At 47.7% G+C, this 20,847-nt stretch overlaps 1 protein-coding gene across 1 annotated transcript in view; it reads left to right on the top strand.

Moving 5' to 3' along the window:
- The window catches only part of apbb3 (amyloid beta (A4) precursor protein-binding, family B, member 3), an 85,394-nt gene that overhangs the window by 947 nt on the left and 63,600 nt on the right, over window positions 1-20,847 (top strand). Inside the window, exon 3 of the mRNA XM_067996591.1 lies at window positions 11,711-11,910. Coding sequence (XP_067852692.1) covers window positions 11,711-11,910 — 200 coding nt within the window. The remainder of the gene's footprint in view (window positions 1-11,710; window positions 11,911-20,847) is intronic.

Raw genomic sequence — 20,847 nt, 5'->3', positions numbered from 1 at the left:
CTATTTTGATATGACTGTAATTGGACTTAATGGGTTTTGGAATGAATTGGCAGGCCACATGTCCCCAGTCTGAGATCACCTTGTTCTATTGCGGTGCAAACTAGGTTCATTTTTAGCCCTTCTCCCGTAATATCATCCTGGTGTTAATCGTTAGAATCAATAACTTGGCCAATTTCTCAATCACAGGATGGCCCTGCTCCCAACTACACTCTACACACAATAGTTTTTTTTAAATTAATTCTCGGGATCTAGGCGTCGCTGGCAAGGCCGGCATTTATTGCCCATCCCTAATTGCCCCTTGAGAAGGTGGTGGTGAGCCGCCTTCTTGAACCACTGCAGTCCGTGTGGTGACGGTTCTCCCACAGTGCTGTTAGGAAGGGAGTTCCAGGATTTTGACCCAGCGGCGATGAAGGAACGGCCGATATATTTCCAAGTTGGGATGGTGTGTGACTTGGAGGGGAACGTGCAGGTGGTGTTGTTGCCATGCACCTGCTGCCCTTGTCCTTCTAGGTGGTAGAGGTCGTGGGTTTGGGAGGTGCTGTCGAAGAAGCCTTGGCGAGTTGCTGCAGTGCATCCTGTGGATGGTACACACTGCAGCCACGGTGCGCCGGTGGTGAAGGGAGTGAATGTTTAGGGTGGTGGATGGGGTGCCAATCAAGTGGGCTGCTTTGTCCTGGATGGTGTCGAGCTTCTTGAGTGTTGTTGGAGCTGGACACAGGCTACGGAAAGAATGACGTACTTATTAAAACCTTTCTCGTCTCCCTCCTTTATTTTACTCCATTTTTTTGACGCTTGCAGTCTGGTTGTCACCATGTGTCCTCTCCCAGAAACACGGAGCCAGGGAGGTGAAACAGTCTTATTTTGGAGTCCAGATGGCTCCAACTTGGAGATGGGAGTTTGAAACAAATTCGACCCTTGGAAAAACTCGGCAATCCGTTGCCTGCACCAAGCAAGCTCTGCAGTACTCCAGGGGTCACTGTCGGTGATTGATGGACCAGCCTGGTTCACTAATGGAAGCTGGAGGGGTAGATCCATCACTGGGGTCTGAGACTGCCTACTGGGCCCGCCAGTCAATGCTATAATGGTCAGGGTGGCCTTAGCTGGTTCAAGCAGCAGTGAGCTCGCCAGTGCTCTGTGCTGATAGCCTGCACTGCTTTCGCTGTTTAAACTCCAGCAATACAGCAACAGCAACTGACATTTATATAGCGCCTTTAATGTAGTAAAAGCCTCTCTAGACACTTCGTGCAAGCGCAATCAGACAGGAATTGACACCGAGCCACATAAAGAGATGTTAGGAAAGGTGAACAAAAGCTCGATCAAAGAGATAGGTTTTAAGAGGTAGATTTAAAGGAGGTGGGAGAGGTGGAGATGCGGAGAGGTTTAGGGAGTGAATTCCAGAGCTTAGGTCCCAGGCAGCTGAAGGCACGGCCGCCAATGGTGGAGCGATGGAAATTGGGGATGCGCAAGAGGCCAGGAGTTCAAGAGCGCAGGATCTCGGAGGGTTGTAGGGCTGGAGGAGGGAGATAGGGAGGGGCGAGGCCATGGAGGGATTTGCACACTAGGATATCTGTGAGCACATTTGGGGGTTCCTCAATCTTGAGCCCAGCAATCTGCACCTAAGCTAGAATTACTTCAAATTACATAGAACTGTAACAGATACAAGCCATTCGGCCCAACTTGCCAATGCTGGCCTGCGCTGGTTTCTATACTCCACACGAGCATCTTCCCACTCTAATGACCTCTTCCCACCCTGCCCCTATATCCCTTTATTCCTTTCTCCCTCATGTATGCATCATGCCTCCCCTTAAATGCTATCTGCTTCAACCATTCCATGTGACAGTGAGTTCCACTTTTTCAACATTCTCTGTGTAAAGAAATTCCTCCTAAATTCTTTATTTGATCCTATCTTACATTTATGCCCCCTTATTCTGGATTCACCCACTTGTGGAAACAGTTTCTCCACATCCACCCTATCGAACCCCTTCATTATTTTAAAGGTCTCTATCAGATCTCCTCTTAATCTTGTCTGTTCCAGAGAAAAGAACCTCAGCCTGTTCAATCTTTCTCGATAGTTGCATCCACTCAATTCTGTAAATCTTTTCTGCACTTGCTTCAAGATGCACTCCAGCAACTCGCCAAGGCTTCTTCGACAGCACCTCCCAATCCCGTGACCTCTACCACCTAGAAGGACAAGGGCAGCAGGCACATGGGAACAACACCACCTGCACGTTCCCCTCCGAGTCACACACCATCCTGATTTGGAAATATATCGGCCGTTTCTTCATCGTCGCTGGGTCAAAATCCTGGAACTCCCTTCCTAACAGCACTGTGGGAGAACCTTCACCACACGGACTGCAGCGGTTCAAGAAGGCGGCTCACCACCACCTTCTCAAGGGGCAATTAGGGATGGGCAATAAATGCTGGCCTTGTCAGCGATGCCCACATCCCATAAATGAATTTTTTAAAATTATCGTCTTTGTAATATGGAGACCAGAACTGTGCACAATACTGCAAGTATGGTCTAATCAAAGCACTATATAAATTTAACATTACCCCCCTGCTTTTGCATTCTACTCTGCGAGAACTAAACCCCAGTATTTTGTTTGAATTCTTTACGGCCTTATCAACTGGAGTTGCTCCTTTTAGCAACTTCTCTATCTGTATTCTCAGCTCTCTTTGCTCCTCAACTCCATTTGGTTTCTTACCTTCCAAGAAATAAGTGGCCTCCTCGTTCATCCCACCGAAACGAACCACCTCACACTTCGCTATATTGAATTTAATTTGCCATTTATCCGCCCACTCGACAAGCCCCTTTGAATTCTGCCCCAGTCCTCCACATTATCACCGATAACCCCTCTCCCCCACTTTGGCTTTGTTACTGGAGTGTGATCTTCTCCGCCTGATCGTCCTCTAGGCGCTGCGTCCAGGTGATGCAGAACATCCAGGTACACTCTGGATTTAGCTAAGTGGAGTGTGTCCGTGTGGGGAGAGATTGTGAACTCCATGCTGGTGAATCCGAAACTCAATAGGGTGGCCGTAGATTCCTCAGTATCTTGGTTTGGAGAGCGACGGGTTGACGTGTGGGTCAGACACCCAGGTGATCAACAAGAACAAGTCTAAACAAGTTGTATTGTTGCTTCACGAGGCATCTGGTTATCGAATCATAGGACGGTGTTGTTATAGGGTGGGCCTATGATAGGGGAGAGTGTACATGGGCTGTGGGAGGAGATTAAATGGGTGGGAGAGAGTCCATGATAGGGGAGAGTGTACATGGGCTGTGGGCTGAGATTAAATGGGTGGGAGAGAGTCCATGATAGGGGAGAGTGTACACGGGCTGTGGGAGGAGATTAAATGGGTGGGAGAGAGTCCATGATAGGGGAGAGTGTACATGGGGTGTGGGAGGAGATTAAATGGGTGGGAGAGAGTCCATGATAGGGGAGAGTGTACGTGGGCTGTGGGAGGAGATTAAATGGGTGGGAGAGAGTCCATGATTGGGGAGAGTGTACATGGGCTGTGGAAGGAGATTAAATGTGTGGACTAGAGTCCATGATAAGGGAGAGTGTACGTGGGCTGTGGGAGGAGATTAAATGGGTGGGAGAGAGTCCATGATTGGGGAGAGTGTACATGGGCTGTGGAAGGAGATTAAATGGGTGGGAGAGAGTCCATGATAGGGGAGAGTGTACATGGGCTGTGGGCTGAGATTAAATGGGTGGGGAGAGTCCATGATAGGGGAGAGTGTACACGGGCTGTGGGAGGAGATTAAATGGGTGGGAGAGAGTCCATGATAGGGGAGAGTGTACGTGGGCTGTGGGAGGAGATTAAATGGGTGGGAGAGAGTCCATGATTGGGGAGAGTGTACATGGGCTGTGGAAGGAGATTAAATGTGTGGACTAGAGTCCATGATAAGGGAGAGTGTACGTGGGCTGTGGGAGGAGATTAAATGGGTGGGAGAGAGTCCATGATTGGGGAGAGTGTACATGGGCTGTGGAAGGAGATTAAATGGGTGGGAGAGAGTCCATGATAGGGGAGAGTGTACATGGGCTGTGGAAGGAGATTAAATGGGTGGGAGAGAGTCCATGATTGGGGAGAGTGTACATGGGCTGTGGAAGGAGATTAAATGGGTGGAGAGAGTCCATGATTGGGGAGAGTGTACATGGGCTGTGGGAGGAGATTAAATGGGTGGGGAGAGTCCATGATAGGGGAGAGTGTACATGGGCTGTGGGGGGAGATTAAATGGGTGGGGAGAGTCCATGATAAGGGAGAGTGTACATGGGCTGTGGGAGGAGATTAAATGGGTGGGAGAGAGTCCATGATTGGGGAGAGTGTACATGGGCTGTGGGAGGAGATTAAATGGGTGGGGAGAGTCCATGATTGGGGAGAGTGTACATGGGCTGTGGGAGGAGATTAAATGGGTGGGGAGAGTCCATGATAGGGGAGAGTGTACATGGGCTGTGGGGGGAGATTAAATGGGTGGGGAGAGTCCATGATTGGGGAGAGTGTACATGGGCTGTGGAAGGAGATTAAATGTGTGGACTAGAGTCCATGATAAGGGAGAGTGTACATGGGCTGTGGGAGGAGATTAAATGGGTGGGAGAGAGTCCATGATAGGGGAGAGTGTACATGGGCTGTGGGAGGAGATTAAATGGGTGGGAGAGAGTCCATGATAGGGGAGAGTGTACACGGGCTGTGGGGGGAGATTAAATGGGTGGGGAGAGTCCATGATAAGGGAGAGTGTACATGGGCTGTGGGGGGAGATTAAATGGGTGGGGAGAGTCCATGATAGGGGAGAGTGTACATGGGCTGTGGGAGGAGATTAAATGGGTGGGAGAGAGTCCATGATAGGGGAGAGTGTACATGGGCTGTGGGCTGAGATTAAATGGGTGGGAGAGAGTCCATGATAGGGGAGAGTGTACACGGGCTGTGGGAGGAGATTAAATGGGTGGGAGAGAGTCCATGATAGGGGAGAGTGTACATGGGGTGTGGGAGGAGATTAAATGGGTGGGAGAGAGTCCATGATAGGGGAGAGTGTACGTGGGCTGTGGGAGGAGATTAAATGGGTGGGAGAGAGTCCATGATTGGGGAGAGTGTACATGGGCTGTGGAAGGAGATTAAATGTGTGGACTAGAGTCCATGATAAGGGAGAGTGTACGTGGGCTGTGGGAGGAGATTAAATGGGTGGGAGAGAGTCCATGATTGGGGAGAGTGTACATGGGCTGTGGAAGGAGATTAAATGGGTGGGAGAGAGTCCATGATAGGGGAGAGTGTACATGGGCTGTGGGCTGAGATTAAATGGGTGGGGAGAGTCCATGATAGGGGAGAGTGTACACGGGCTGTGGGAGGAGATTAAATGGGTGGGAGAGAGTCCATGATAGGGGAGAGTGTACGTGGGCTGTGGGAGGAGATTAAATGGGTGGGAGAGAGTCCATGATTGGGGAGAGTGTACATGGGCTGTGGAAGGAGATTAAATGTGTGGACTAGAGTCCATGATAAGGGAGAGTGTACGTGGGCTGTGGGAGGAGATTAAATGGGTGGGAGAGAGTCCATGATTGGGGAGAGTGTACATGGGCTGTGGAAGGAGATTAAATGGGTGGGAGAGAGTCCATGATAGGGGAGAGTGTACATGGGCTGTGGAAGGAGATTAAATGGGTGGGAGAGAGTCCATGATTGGGGAGAGTGTACATGGGCTGTGGAAGGAGATTAAATGGGTGGAGAGAGTCCATGATTGGGGAGAGTGTACATGGGCTGTGGGAGGAGATTAAATGGGTGGGGAGAGTCCATGATAGGGGAGAGTGTACATGGGCTGTGGGGGAGATTAAATGGGTGGGAGAGAGTCCATGAGGTAATGGGGGAGAGTGTACATGGGTGGGAGATGAATGGTGGGAGAGTCCATGATTGAAGTGTACATGGCTGAAATTAGAATGGGTGGGAGAGTCCATGATAGGGGAGAGTGTACATGGGCTGTGGGAGATTAAAGGGGTGTCTGGGGAGGGAGTCCATGATTGGGGAGAGTGTACATGGGCTGTGGAAGGAGATTAAATGTGTGGACTAGAGTCCATGATAAGGGAGAGTGTACATGGGCTGTGGGAGGAGATTAAATGGGTGGGAGAGAGTCCATGATAGGGGAGAGTGTACATGGGCTGTGGGAGGAGATTAAATGGGTGGGAGAGAGTCCATGATAGGGGAGAGTGTACACGGGCTGTGGGGGGAGATTAAATGGGTGGGGAGAGTCCATGATAAGGGAGAGTGTACATGGGCTGTGGGGGGAGATTAAATGGGTGGGGAGAGTCCATGATAGGGGAGAGTGTACATGGGCTGTGGGGGGAGATTAAATGGGTGGGGAGAGTCCATGATAAGGGAGAGTGTACATGGGCTGTGGGGGGAGATTAAATGGGTGGGGAGAGTCCATGATAGGGGAGAGTGTACATGGGCTGTGGGGGGAGATTAAATGGGTGGGGAGAGTCCATGATAGGGGAGAGTGTACATGGGCTGTGGGGGGAGATTAAATGGGTGGGGAGAGTCCATGATAAGGGAGAGTGTACATGGGCTGTGGGGGGAGATTAAATGGGTGGGGAGAGTCCATGATAGGGGAGAGTGTACATGGGCTGTGGGGGGAGATTAAATGGGTGGGAGAGTCCATGATAGGGGAGAGTGTACATGGGCTGTGGGGGGAGATTAAATGGGTGGGGAGAGTCCATGATAAGGGAGAGTGTACATGGGCTGTGGGGGGAGATTAAATGGGTGGGGAGAGTCCATGATAAGGGAGAGTGTACATGGGCTGTGGGGGGAGATTAAATGGGTGGGGAGAGTCCATGATAGGGGAGAGTGTACATGGGCTGTGGGGGGAGATTAAATGGGTGGGGAGAGTCCATGATAGGGGAGAATGTACATGGGCTGTGGGAGGAGATTAAATGGGTGGGGAGAGTCCATGATAGGGGAGAGTGTACATGGGCTGTGGGAGGAGATTAAATGGGTGGGAGAGAGTCCATGATAGGGGAGAGTGTACATGGGCTGTGGGAGGAGATTAAATGGGTGGGGAGAGTCCATGATAGGGGAGAGTGTACATGGGCTGTGGGGGGAGATTAAATGGGTGGGGAGAGTCCATGATAGGGGAGAGTGTACATGGGCTGTGGGAGGAGATTAAATGGGTGGGAGAGAGTCCATGATAGGGGAGAGTGTACATGGGCTGTGGGGGGAGATTAAATGGGTGGGGAGAGCCCCTATCTTCCCTCTCCACCAGGTTTTTTTCCAATTTATGAACAAAAGTACAATGATAAAAGCTTTCAATTGTGTAATATTTCACAGTCATAGTCATCGTAGGTACAGCACAGGAGGAGGCCATTCGGCCCATCGTGCCTGTGCCGGCTCTTTGAAAGAGCTATCCAATTAGTCCCACTCCCCTGCTCTTTCCCCATACCTCTGTAATTTTTTTCCCTTCAAGTGTTTATCCAATTCCCTTTTGAAAGTTATTATTGAATCTGCTTCCACCGCCCTTTCAGGCAGTGAATTCCAGATCATTACAACTCGCTGCATAAAAAAAATGTTTCATGTCGCCTCTGGTTCTTTTGCCGATCACCTTAAATCTGTGTCCTCTGGTTACCGACCGTTCTGCCACTGGAAACAGTTTCTCCTTGTTTACTCTATCAAAACCGTTCATTATTTTGAACACCTCGATCAAATCTCCCCTTAACCTTCTTTGTCTAAGGAGAACAACCCCAGCTTCTCCGGTCTCTCCACATAACTGAACTCCCTCATTCCCTGGTACCATTCTGGTAAATCTCCTCTGCACCCTCTCCAAGGCCTTGACATCCTTCCTAAAGTGCATTGCCCAGAAGTGAACACAATACTCCAGCTGAGGCCTAACCAGTGATTTATAAAGGTTTCGCATAACTCCCTTGCTTTTGTACTCTGTGCCTCAATTAATAGAACCCAGGATCCCATTTGCTTTTTTAACAGCCTTCTCAACTTGTCCTGCCACGATATTGACCAATGAAATAATAAGCTGTTCGTCTCACTAAGTATCTCTCAGTAAATGAATATAATTTTGTGGTAATTCATTGTTATCTACATTAGAAAGATCGATTGCTGGCTGGTCCTCTGATCCTCGTTCCCCATAATGCTGTGTTCCACTTGCTGTGTAGACAGTCAGCGGCTGGCTCAAGATGAGCAGGTTCTGGCAGCTGCACCGTCATTAGGAGAGTGTGTCGACTTGGAAGCCTTTTGTCCGTCACTGAATGCTGTTTCAAACACCATTAGCTGATGGCAGTCGTCCCAATGTCCCCCCATGTCATCTTAGAATCTTACAGCACGGATGGAAGCCGTTCGGCCCGTCGTGCCTGTGCCGGCTCTTTTGAAAGTGCTATCTGATTAGTCCCCCGCCCCCACCCCCTGATTTTCCCCCGTAGCCCCGCAAATGTTTCCTTTTCAAGTATTTATCCAATTCCCTTTTGAAAGTTATTATTGAATCTGCTTCCACCGCCCTTTCAGGCAGCGCATTCCAGATCATAACAACTCACTGTGTAAAAAAAAAAATCTCCTCCTACCCCCCTGGATTTTTTGCCAATATTTGCCAATCTGTGTCCTCTGGTTACCGACCCTCCTGCCGGTGGAAACAGTTTCTCCTTAATTTAATCTATCAAAACCCCTCGTGATTTTGAACACCTCTATTAAATCTCCCCTTAACCATCTCTGCTCTAAGGAGAACAACCCCAGCTTCTCCAGTCTCTCCACGTAACTGAAGTCCCTCATCCCTGGTACCATTCTGCTAAATCTATGCACCCTCTCCAAGGCCTTGACATCTTTCCTAAAGTGCGGTGCCCAGAATTGGACACAATACTCCAGCTGAGGCCTAACCAGTGATTTGTAAAGGTTTAGCTTGACTTCCTTGTTTTTGTATTCAATGCCTCTATTTACAAGGATAGTATCTCATACACTTTCTTAACCACCTTATCAATTTGCCCTCCCGCCTTCAAAGATTTTCAATATGCACCCTCAGGTCCCTCTGCTTTTGCACCCCCGTCAAAATAATACCGTTTAGATTATATCTTTCCATGTTGTCCCTCCTAAAGTGCACCACTTCACACTCATCTGCCATGTGTCTGCCCATTTCACCAGTCTGTCTATGTCCTCCTGAAGTCTGCTACTATCCTGCTCATTACGTACTACATTGTCAAGTTTTGTATCATCTGCAAACTTCGAAATTGTACTCCCTATACCCAAGTCCAGGTCACTTATATATAACAAGAAAAGCAATGGTCCTAATACCGACCCCTGGGGGTCGGTCCCTCGAGCCTGCTCCACCATTTAATAAGATCATGGCTGATCTTCGACTTCAACTCCACTTTCCCCCCCGATCCCCATATCCCTTGATTCCCCTAGAGCTCAAAAATCTATCCATCTCAGCTGTGAATATACTCAACGACTCAGCATCCACAGCCCTCTGGGGTAGAGAATTCCAAAGATTTACAACCCTCTGAGCGAAGAAATTCCTCCTCATCTCAGTCCTAAATGGCCGACCCCTTATCTTAAATTACCACCATGCCTTTAATACCATGTGCTTCTATTTTACGATTAAGGCTGTTATGTGGTACTTTATCAAATGCCTTTTAGAAGTTCATATATACAACATCTACTGCACTACCTTCATCAACCTCCTCTGTTACTTCATCGAAGAACTCAATCAGGTTAGTCAGACAGGATTTGCCTTTAACAAATCTGTGCTGGCTCTCCCATTATTAACCCAAGCTTCTCCAAGTGAGAATTAATTTTGTCCTTGACAATGGTCTCTAGTAGTTTTCCCACCACTGACATTAGACTGACTGGCCTGTAGTTACCAGCTTTATCCCTCTCCCCTTTTTTGAACAGGGGTGTAACATTTACAATCCTCCAGTCCTCTGGCACCGCTCCCATATCCAAGGAGGATTGAAAGATTGTGGTCAGACCTTCTGCTTCCCTCAGCAATCTAGGATGCATCCCATCTGGACCGGGTGACCCGTTAACTTTGAGTGATGTCAACCTATTTCGCACCTCCTTTCTATCTATTTTGATCCTATCCAATATCTCCACTCCCTCCTCTACAGCGACATTATCTTCATCCTCTTCTTTTGTGAAGGCAGATGTAAAATCCTCATTCAGTACCTCTGCCGCCACAAGAAGATTTCCTTTTTTGTCCCTAGTCGGCCTCACCATTCCTTTAACTATCCTTTTACTTTTTTGGGTTCCCTTTTGTGTTACCCACTAATCTTTTCTCATACTCTCTCTTTGCCCCTCTTATATCCTTTATTTGATTTCCCCCTGCACTCTCTGTATTTTGCCTGGTTTTCGACTGTATTCTGTACCTGACATTTGTCATCAACCTCCTTTTTCTGTTTTATTTTAACCTCTATTTCCTCTGTCATCCAGGGAGCTCTCGCTGTGGATGCCCCATCTTTCCTCCTTTTGGGAATATACTTGGTTTGTCCCCGAACTATCTCTGCTTTGAAGGCCTGCCATTGCTTATTTACTGTTTTCCTGGCCAATCTAGTCCACCTTTGCTCGATCCCTTCTCAAATCACTGAAATTGTCTTTCTTCCAGTTGGATATTTTTACCTTTGATTTTTCTTTGCCCCTTTCCAAGACTACTTTAAACCAAATTATATTATGATCACTATCACCCAGATGTTCTCCCACTGAAACACACTCCACTTGTTCTACTTCATTCCCCAAAACTAGACCCAACACTGCTTCTTCCTCGTTGGGCTAGAAACATACTGATTAAAAAAGTTCTCCTGGACACTTTTTAGGAATCCTTCACCCTCCTTGCCTTTTACTCTTACTTTTTTCTCAGTCTATTTTAGGGTAATTGAAGTCCCCCACTATTACTGCTCGATTATTTTCACATTTCTCTGCGATTTGCTCCTCTATCTCCTTCTCACTATTTGGGGGTCTATAGTAAACACCCAGCAATGTAACAGCTGCTTTTCTGTTCCTTAACCCTAACCAAATAGATTCAGCCTTTGAACCCTCTGGTGTATCGTCCCTCTGTAGAACTGTAATATTATCCTCGATCAATACTGCCATCCCCTCTCCTGACATTATTCCTCCCCTTTCCCTCCTGAGTGCACCGTAGCCGGGAATGTTTAGTTCCCATTCCTGCCCATGTTTAAGCCAGGTCTCCGTTCTAGCCACGATATCATAACCCCATGTGGCAACTTGCTGCTGTCGCTCGTCCACCTTATTTGTGACACTCCTCACATCAACACACCTGCATTCCAACACCGTGCCAGTCGGCTTTGCTTTTCTCCTCCATCTATTTCCTGCACTTTCCAAACAATTCTTTATTCTGTTGCTGTTTGTCCCTCCCAGTTTTCAGTGCACCTTGTCTCTCCTCTGAGCAGCTGCGTCCTGGTGCCCCTCCCCCAGCCAAATTCATTTCAATCCTCCCCCACTTGGTCCTGTCACCTTCAGAGGTCTTCCTGACGTAGGCTCTGGTTCACTGAAATGCCCTGCGATTCATTAACAAATTGTGCCTGTGCTGGCTCTCTGAAAGAGCTAATCCAATTAGTCCCACTCTGCCTGCTCTTTCCCCCATAGTCCTGCAAATGCCTCCTTTTCAAGCATTTCTCCAATTCCCTTTTGAAAGTTACTATTGAATCAGCTTCCACCGCCCTTTCAGGCAGCGCATTCCAGATCAGAACAACATGGCATGTTTTTGTTTCAATTGTTGCACTTACAGACAACCTGTGGAATGACCAATCCCTGGAGACGGACCCGGACCTCCCCCCGGGATGGAGGACAATCAGGGACACGAGTGGGACGTACTACTGGCACGTGCCAACTGGCACCACGCAGTGGCAGCACCCGGCGTGTACCTCGGATATCAGCCTGGGCTCAGATAAACTGTCAACCGCACTGTCCCCAACCCTGGAGCACAAGGTGAGAGCGCGGAAAGGTCACAAGAAACGTGGCCTCGTTTTGGAGTAAGATGCACGAGGACTTTCTATTAGTCTGAGTGTGTGCAAGTACATGGAAGTGTCTGTGGCGGTGTGTGAGTGTGCCTGTGTGTACGTTTGTGACTGTGTGTGTGAGTGAGTGTGTATGTGAATGTGACTGTGACTGCATGTCTGTGTGTTTGAGTGTGTGTGATTGTGTGTGAGACTGTGTCTGTGACGGTGTGTGTGTGTAACTGTGCACGTGACTGTGTGTGAGACTGTGTGTGTGTGAGACTGTGTGTGTGTGAGACTGTGTGTGTGACTGTGTGTGTGTGTGACTGTGTGTGTGTGTGAGAGTCTGTGTTTATGACTGTGTGTGTGGCTCTGTTTGTGTGTGTGACGGAGTGTGTGACTGTGTGTGTGAATCTGTGTGTGTGTGTGAGCGTGTGTGTGTGAGACTGTGTGTCTGTGTGTGACTCTGCGTGTGTGTGACTGTGCCATGACTGTGTGAGTGTGTGACTGTGTTTGTGACTGTGTGTGTGACTTTGTTTGTGTGTGTGACTGTGTGTGACTATGTGTGTGTTTGAGTTTGTGTGATTGTACATGTGAGTGTGTCTGTGGCTGTGACTGTGTGAGTATATGACTGCGTGTGAGACTCTGTGTGTGTGAGACTCTGTTTGTGACTGTGTGTGAGACTCTGTTTGTGACTGTGTGTGAGACTCTGTGTGTGTGAGACTCTGTGACTGTGTGTGAGACTCTGTGTTTGTGACTGCGTGTGAGACTCTGTGTTTGTGACTGCGTGTGAGACTCTGTGTTTGTGACTGCGTGTGAGACTCTGTGTTTGTGACTGTGTGTGAGACTCTGTGTTTGTGACTGCGTGTGAGACTCTGTGTTTGTGACTGCGTGTGAGACTCTGTGTGTGTGAGACTCTGTTTGTGACTATGTGTGAGACTCTGTTTGTGTGTGTGAGACAGTGTGTGTGACTGTATAGTTATATTAGGAAAAAGAGGGTGGTCAGGAGCAGTGTTGGCCCCTTAAAAACTGAAAGTGGGGATATTGTCATTGACAATGGGGAAATGCGGACATGTTGAATAATTACTTTGCGTCAGTATTTAAAGTAGAAAAAGAGCATGCCGGAAATCCCAAGAAAACTAATATTGAATTGGGGACAGGGACTCGATAAAATTAACATAAGTAAAGCAACAGTAATGAAGAAAATAATAGCACTAAAGAGTGACAAATCCCCAGGACCAGATAATGGGTAGGTACTCACATTGTCAGGATGTGACTAGTGGAGTCCCGCAGGGATCTGTCTTGGGGCCTCAATTATTCACAATATTTATTAACGACTTAGGTGAAGGCATAGAAAGTCTCACATCTAAGTTTGCCGATGACACAAAGATTGGTGTGGAGATGCCGGTGATGGACTGGGGTTGACAATTGTAAACAATTTTACAACACCAAGTTATAGTCCAACAATTTTATTTGAAATCCACAAGCTTTCGGAGGCTTCCTCCTTCCTCAGGTGAATGTTGTGGAAATGAAATCCTCGAACCCTTCGCATTTATAAATCACAGAACAATACCTGGTGATGACAGATAGTCTTTCCAACTGCCCGTTGCCAAGGCAATCACAGTGTGCAGACAGAGAGGTGTTACCTACAAGGCCACCGAACATACAAACAACCAAAAAAAGAACAGAAAGAGAGAGAGGCAGAAACATAGAAACATCCGGAAGGAAGAGAAAGACAGCAAATGACCCGTTATATTAAAAACAGATAACATTTGTTCGCTGGTGGGGTTACGTGTAGCGTGACATGAACCCAAGATCCCGGTTGAGGACGTCCTCATGGGTGCGGAACTTGGCTATCAATTTCTGCTCGACGATTTTGCGTTGTCGTGTGTCTCGAAGGCCACCTTGGAGAACGCTTACCCGAAGGTCGGTGGCTGAATGTCCATGACTGCTGAAGTGTTCCCCGACTGGGAGGGAACCCTCCTGTCTGGCGATTGTTGCGCGGTGTCCGTTCATCCGTTGTCGCAGCGTCTGCATGGTCTCGCCAATGTACCATGCTCTGGGGCATCCTTTCCTGCAACGTATGAGGTAGACAACGTTGGCCGAGTCACAGGAGTATGAACCATGCACCTGGTGGGTGGTGTCCTCTCGTGTGATGGTGGTATCTGTGTCGATGATCTGGCATGTCTTGCAGAGGTTACCGTGGCAGGGTTGTGTGGTGTCGTGGACGCTGTTCTCCTGAAAGCTGGGTAATTTGCTGCGAACGATGGTCTGTTTGAGGTTGGGTGGCTGTTTAAAGGCGAGTAGTGGAGGCGTGGGGATGGCCTTAGCGAGGTGTTCGTCGTCATTGATGACATGTTGAAGGCTGCGGAGAACATGGCGTAGTTTCTCCGCTCCGGGGAAGTATGGACGACGAAGGGTACTCTGTTGGTTGCGTCCCGTGTTAGTCTTCTGAGGAGGTCTATGCGATTTTTCGCTGTGGCCCGTCAGATGTATCCATCGAGGGCATCCTGAAACCCATCGTACAGGGAACCCCCAGCTTCTGTCGCGACACTACAGACTTCCTACAAAAACTCAGTACCCACGGACCAGTTGAACCAGGAACACTTCTCACCACGATGGACGCCTCGGCACTATACACCAGTATCCCCCACGATGACGGCATCGCTGCGACAGCATCAATACTCAACACCAACAACAGCCAATCTCCAGACGCCATCCTACAACTCATCCGCTTCATCCTGGATCACAATGTCTTCACCTTCGATAACCAGTTCTTTACCCAAACACACGGAACAGCCATGGGGACCAAATTCGCACCCCAATACGCCAACATTTTCATGCACAAGTTCGAGCAGGACTTCTTCACTGCACAGGACCTCCAACCAACACTATACACCAGATACATCGACGACATTTTCTTTCTATGGACCCACGGCGAGGAATCACTAAAGAGACTACACGATAACATCAACAAGTTCCATCCCACCATCAAGCTCACCATGGACTACTCCTCAGAATCAGTTTCTTTCTTGGACACACGAATCTCCATCAAAGACGGGCACCTCAGCACCTCACTCTACCGCAAGCCCACGGACAACCTCACGATGCTCCACTTTTCCAGCTTCCACGTCAAAGAGGCCATCCCCTATGGACAGGCCCTGCGAATACACAGGGTCTGCTCAGACGAGGAGGAACGCAATGGACACCTACAGACGCTGAAAGACGCCCTAGTAAGAACGGGATATGACGCTCAACTCATCGATCGACAGTTCCGACGGGCCACAGCGAAAAATCGCATAGACCTCCTCAGAAGACTAACACGGGACGCAACCAACAGAGTACCCTTCGTCGTCCAGTACTTCCCCGGAGCGGAGAAACTACGCCATGTTCTCCGCAGCCTTCAACATGTCATCAATGACGACGAACACCTCGCTATGGCCATCCCCACACCTCCACTACTCACCTTTAAACAGCCACCCAACCTCAAACAGACCATCGTTCGCAGCAAATTACCCAGCTTTCAGGAGAACAGCGTCCACGACACCACACAACCCTGCCACGGTAACCTCTGCAAGACATGCCAGATCATCGACACAGACACCACCATCACACGAGAGGACACCACCCACCAGGTGCATGGTTCATACTCCTGTGACTCGGCCAACGTTGTCTACCTCATACGTTGCAGGAAAGGATGCCCCAGAGCATGGTACATTGGTGAGACCATGCAGACGCTGCGACAACGGATGAACGGACACCGCGCAACAATCGCCAGACAGGAGGGTTCCCTCCCAGTCGGGGAACACTTCAGCAGTCAAGGACATTCAGCCACCGACCTTCGGGTAAGCATACTCCAAGGCGGCCTTCGAGACACACGACAACGCAAAATCGTCGAGCAGAAATTGATAGCCAAGTTCCGCACCCATGAGGACGGCCTCAACCGGGATCTTGGGTTCATGTCACACTACACGTTACCCCACCAGCGAACAAATGTTATCTGTTTTTAATATAACGGGTCATTTGCTGTCTTTCTCTTCCTTCCGGATATTTCTATGTTTCTGCCTCTCTCTCTCTCTGTTTTTTTTTGGTTGTTTGTATATTCGGTGGCCTTGTAGGTAACACCTCTCTGTCTGCACACTGTGATTGCCTTGGCAACGGGCAGTTGGAAAGACTGTCTGTGATCACCAGGTATTGTTCTGTGATTTATAAATACGAAGGGTTCGAGGATTTCATTTCCACAACATTCACCTGAGGAAGGAGGAAGCCTCCGAAAGCTTGTGAATTTCAAATAAAATTGTTGGACTATAACTTGGTGTTGTAAAATTGTTTACAAAGATTGGTGGCATTGTAAACAGTGTAGATGGAAACATAAAATTACAAAGCGATATTGATCGATTAGGTGAATGGGCAAAACTGTGGCAAATGGAATTCAATGTAAACAAATGTGAGGTCATCCACTTTGGATCAAAAAAGGATAGAACAGGGTACTTTCTAAATGGTAAAAAGTTAAAAACAGTGGATGTCCAAAGGGACTTAGGGGTTCAGGTACATAGATCATTGAAGTGTCATGAACAGGTGCAGAAAATAATCAAGAAGGCAAATGGAATGCTGGCCTTTATATCTAGAGGACTGGAGTACAAGGGGGCAGAAGTTATGCTGCAGCTATACAAAACCCTGGTTAGACCGCACCTGGAGTACTGTGAGCAGTTCTGGGCACCGCACCTTCGGAAGGACATATTGGCCTTGGAGGGAGTGCAGCGTAGGTTTACTAGAATGATACCCGGACTTCAAGTGTTACGTTACGAGGAGAGACTACACAAATTGGGGTTGTATTCTCTAGAGTTTCGAAGGTTAAGGGTTGATCTGATCGAAGTTTATAAGATATTAAGGGGAATGGATAGGGTGGATAGAGAGAAACTATTTCCGCTGGTTGGGGATTCTAGGAGAAGCGGGCACAGTCTAAAAATTAGAGCCAGACCTTTCAGGAGTGAGATTAGAAAATATTTCTACACACAAAGGGTGGTAGAAGTTTGGAACTCTCTTCCGCAAATGGCAATTGATACGAGCTCAATTGCTAAATTTAAATCTGAGACAGATAGCTTTTTGGCAACCAAAGGTATTAAGGGATATGGGCCAAAGGCAGGTATATGGAGTTAGATCACAGATCAGCCATGATCTTATCAAATGGCAGAGCAGGCACGAGGGGCTGAATGGCCTACTCCTGTTCCTATGTTCCTATGTGTGAATCTGTGTGTGTGTGAGAGACTGTGTGTATGTGTGTGTGACTGTGTGTGACTCTGCGTGTGTGTGACTGTACGTGTGATTGTGTCTGTGATTGTGACTGTGTGTGTTTATGACTGTGCACGTGACTGTGTGCGTGTAACTCTGTATTTGTGTGTTTCAGTGTGTGTGATCATGTGTGTGAGTGTGCCTGTGTGTGTGTGCGTGACAGTGTGTGTGACTCTGTGTGTGACTCTGTGTGTGAGACTGTGTCTGACTCTGAATGTGACTCTGTGTGTGTGCCTCTGTGTGTGTGTGTGTGTATGTGTTGTATGTGAGACAGTGTATGTTAGTGTTAGTACTTTTTATTAAATGAGTGTGAGTTTGTGTGAATGATAATGTGATTTCCCGTGTTAATATGACAGTCTTAGTGAATGTTGGAACATGTGTATGTGTGTTTAAGTATGAATGTGTGTGAGTGTTTCTATGAGTATGTGTCAGTGTGAATGAGTGTGACTGCATATGAATGCGAGGCATTGTCAATTTGTGGAAATGTGTTTGGGGTGTTGTGTCAGTAATTCTGAGCAGAATCTCCCAACTGTTTCTGACTGTAATCTCCCGCCTGTTTCTGACTGTAATCTCCCACCTGTTTTGACTGTAATCTCCTACATGTTTCTGATTGTAATCGCCTACCTGTTTATGACTGTAATTTCCCATCTGCTTCTGACTGTAATCTCCCACCTAATTCTGCCTGTAACTCCAGCTTGTTTCTGCCTATAACTCCTACCTGTTTCTGACTGTAATCGCCCACCTGTTTATGACTGTAATCTTCCCATGTGCTTCTGACTGTAACTCCCACCTGTTTTGACTGTAATCTCCCACCTGATTCTGCCTGTAACTTCTGCCTGTTTCTGCCTATAACTCCTACCTGTTTCTGACTGTAATCTCCTGCCTCTTTCGGATTGTAATCTCTCACCTGCTTCTGACTGTAACTCCCACCTGTTTTTGACTGTAATCTCCCACTAGATTCTGCCTGTAACTTCTGCCTGTTTCTGCCTATAACTCCTACCTGTTTCTGACTGTAATCTCCTGCCTCTTTCGGATTGTAATCTCTCACCTGTTTCTGACTGTATTCTCCCACCTGTTTTTGACTATAATCTCCCACCTGATGCTGCCTGTAACTTCTGCCTGTTTCTGCCTATAACTCCTACCTGTTTCTGACTGTAATCTCCTGCCTCTTTCGGATTGTAATCTCTCACCTGTTTCTGACTATATTCTCCCACCTGTTTTTGACTGTAATGTCCCACGTGTTTCTGCCTATAACTCGTACCCGTTACTAACTGTAATCTCCCGCCTGTTTCTGACTGTAATCTCCCGCCTGTTTCTGACTGTAATCTCCCGCCTGTTTCTGACTGCAATCTGCCAACATTTGGGACTAATCTCCCACCTGTTTCTGACTGCAATCTGCCAACATTTGGGACTAATCTCCCACCTGTTTCTGATTGTAATCTCATGCTTGTTTCTGACTGTATTCTCCCACCTGTTTATGACTGTAATCTCCCATGTGTTTCTGACTGTAACTTCCAACTGTTTCGACTGTAATCTCCCACCTGTCTCTGCCTGTAATTTCTTGCCTGTTTCTGACTGTAATCTCCCATCTGTTTTTGACTGTAATCTCCCACCTGTTTCTGATTCCAATCGCCTACCTGTTTCTGCCTGTAAACTTCCACCTAATTCTGACTATAATCTCCCACCTAATTCTGCCTGTAACCCCCCGCCTGTTTCTGCCTATAACTCCTACCTGTTTCTGACTGTAATCTCCCGCCTGTTTCTGACTGTAATCTCCCACCTGTTCCTGACTGTAATCTCCTACCTGTTTCTGACTGTAATCTCCCGCCTGTTTCTGACTGTAATCTCCCACCTGTTCCTGACTGTAATCTCCTACCTGTTTCTGACTGTAATCTCCCGCCTGTTTCTGACTGTAATCTCCCACCTGTTTCTGACTGTTATCTCCCACCTGTTCCTGACTGTAATCTCACACCTATTTCTGACTGTAATCTCCTGCCTGTTTCTGACTGTAATCTCCCACCTGTTTCTGACTGTAATCTCCTGCCTGTTTCTGACTGTAATGTCCCACCTGTTTCTGACTGTTATCTCCCACCTGTTTCTGACTGTAATCTCCCACCTGTTTCTGATTGTAATCACCTACCTGTTTATGACTGTAATTTCCCATCTGCTTCTGACTGTAATCTCCCACCTAATTCTGCCTGTAACTCCAGCTTGTTTCTGCCTATAACTCCTACCTGTTTCTGACTGTAATCTTCCCATGTGCTTCTGACTGTAACTCCCACCTGTTTTGACTGTAATCTCCCACCTGATTCTGCCTGTAACTTCTGCCTGTTTCTGCCTATAACTCCTACCTGTTTCTGACTGTAATCTCCTGCCTCTTTCGGATTGTAATCTCTCACCTGTTTCTGACTGTAACTCCCACCTGTTTTTGACTGTAATCTCCCACTTGATTCTGCCTGTAACTTCTGCCTGTTTCTGCCTATAACTCCTACCTGTTTCTGACTGTAATCTCCTGCCTCTTTCGGATTGTAATCTCTCACCTGTTTCTGACTGTATTCTCCCACCTGTTTTTGACTGTAATCTCCCACCTGATGCTGCCTGTAACTTCTGCCTGTTTCTGCCTATAACTCCTACCTGTTTCTGACTGTAATCTCCTGCCTCTTTCGGATTGTAATCTCTCACCTGTTTCTGACTGTATTCTCCCACCTGTTTTTGACTGTAATGTCCCACGTGTTTCTGCCTATAACTCATACCCGTTACTAACTGTAATCTCCCGCCTGTTTCTGACTGTAATCTCCCGCCTGTTTCTGACTGTAATCTCCCGCCTGTTTCTGACTGTAATCTCCCGCCTGTTTCTGACTGTAATCTCCCACCTGTTCCTGACTGCAATCTGCCAACATTTGGGACTAATCTCCCACCTGTTTCTGATTGTAATCTCATGCCTGTTTCTGACTGTATTCTCCCACCTGTTTATGACTGTAATCTCCCATGTGTTTCTGACTGTAACTTCCAACTGTTTCGACTGTAATCTCCCACCTGTCTCTGCCTGTAATTTCTTGCCTGTTTCTGACTGTAATCTCCCATCTGTTTTTGACTGTAATCTCCCACCTGTTTCTGATTCCAATCGCCTACCTGTTTCTGCCTGTAAACTTCCACCTAATTCTGACTGTAATCTCCCACCTAATTCTGCCTGTAACCCCCCGCCTGTTTCTGCCTATAACTCCTACCTGTTTCTGACTGTAATCTCCCGCCTGTTTCTGACTGTAATCTCCCACCTGTTCCTGACTGTAATCTCCTACCTGTTTCTGACTGTAATCTCCCGCCTGTTTCTGACTGTAATCTCCCACCTGTTCCTGACTGTAATCTCCTACCTGTTTCTGACTGTAATCTCCCGCCTGTTTCTGACTGTAATCTCCCACCTGTTTCTGACTGTTATCTCCCACCTGTTTCTGACTGTAATCTCACACCTATTTCCGACTGTAATCTCCTGTCTGTTTCTGACTGTAATCTCCCACCTGTTTCTGACTGTAATCTCCTGCCTGTTTCTGACTGTAATGTCCCACCTGTTTCTGACTGTTATCTCCCACCTGTTCCTGACTGTAATCTCACACCTGTTTCTGCCTGTAAACTTCCACCA

Source organism: Heptranchias perlo, chromosome 14, assembly GCF_035084215.1.
Source record: "Heptranchias perlo isolate sHepPer1 chromosome 14, sHepPer1.hap1, whole genome shotgun sequence".
Classification (NCBI taxonomy): Eukaryota; Metazoa; Chordata; class Chondrichthyes; order Hexanchiformes; family Hexanchidae; genus Heptranchias; species Heptranchias perlo.
Note: the sequence above shows the minus strand (reverse complement) of the source record. Positions and strands in the feature narration are given on the sequence as shown.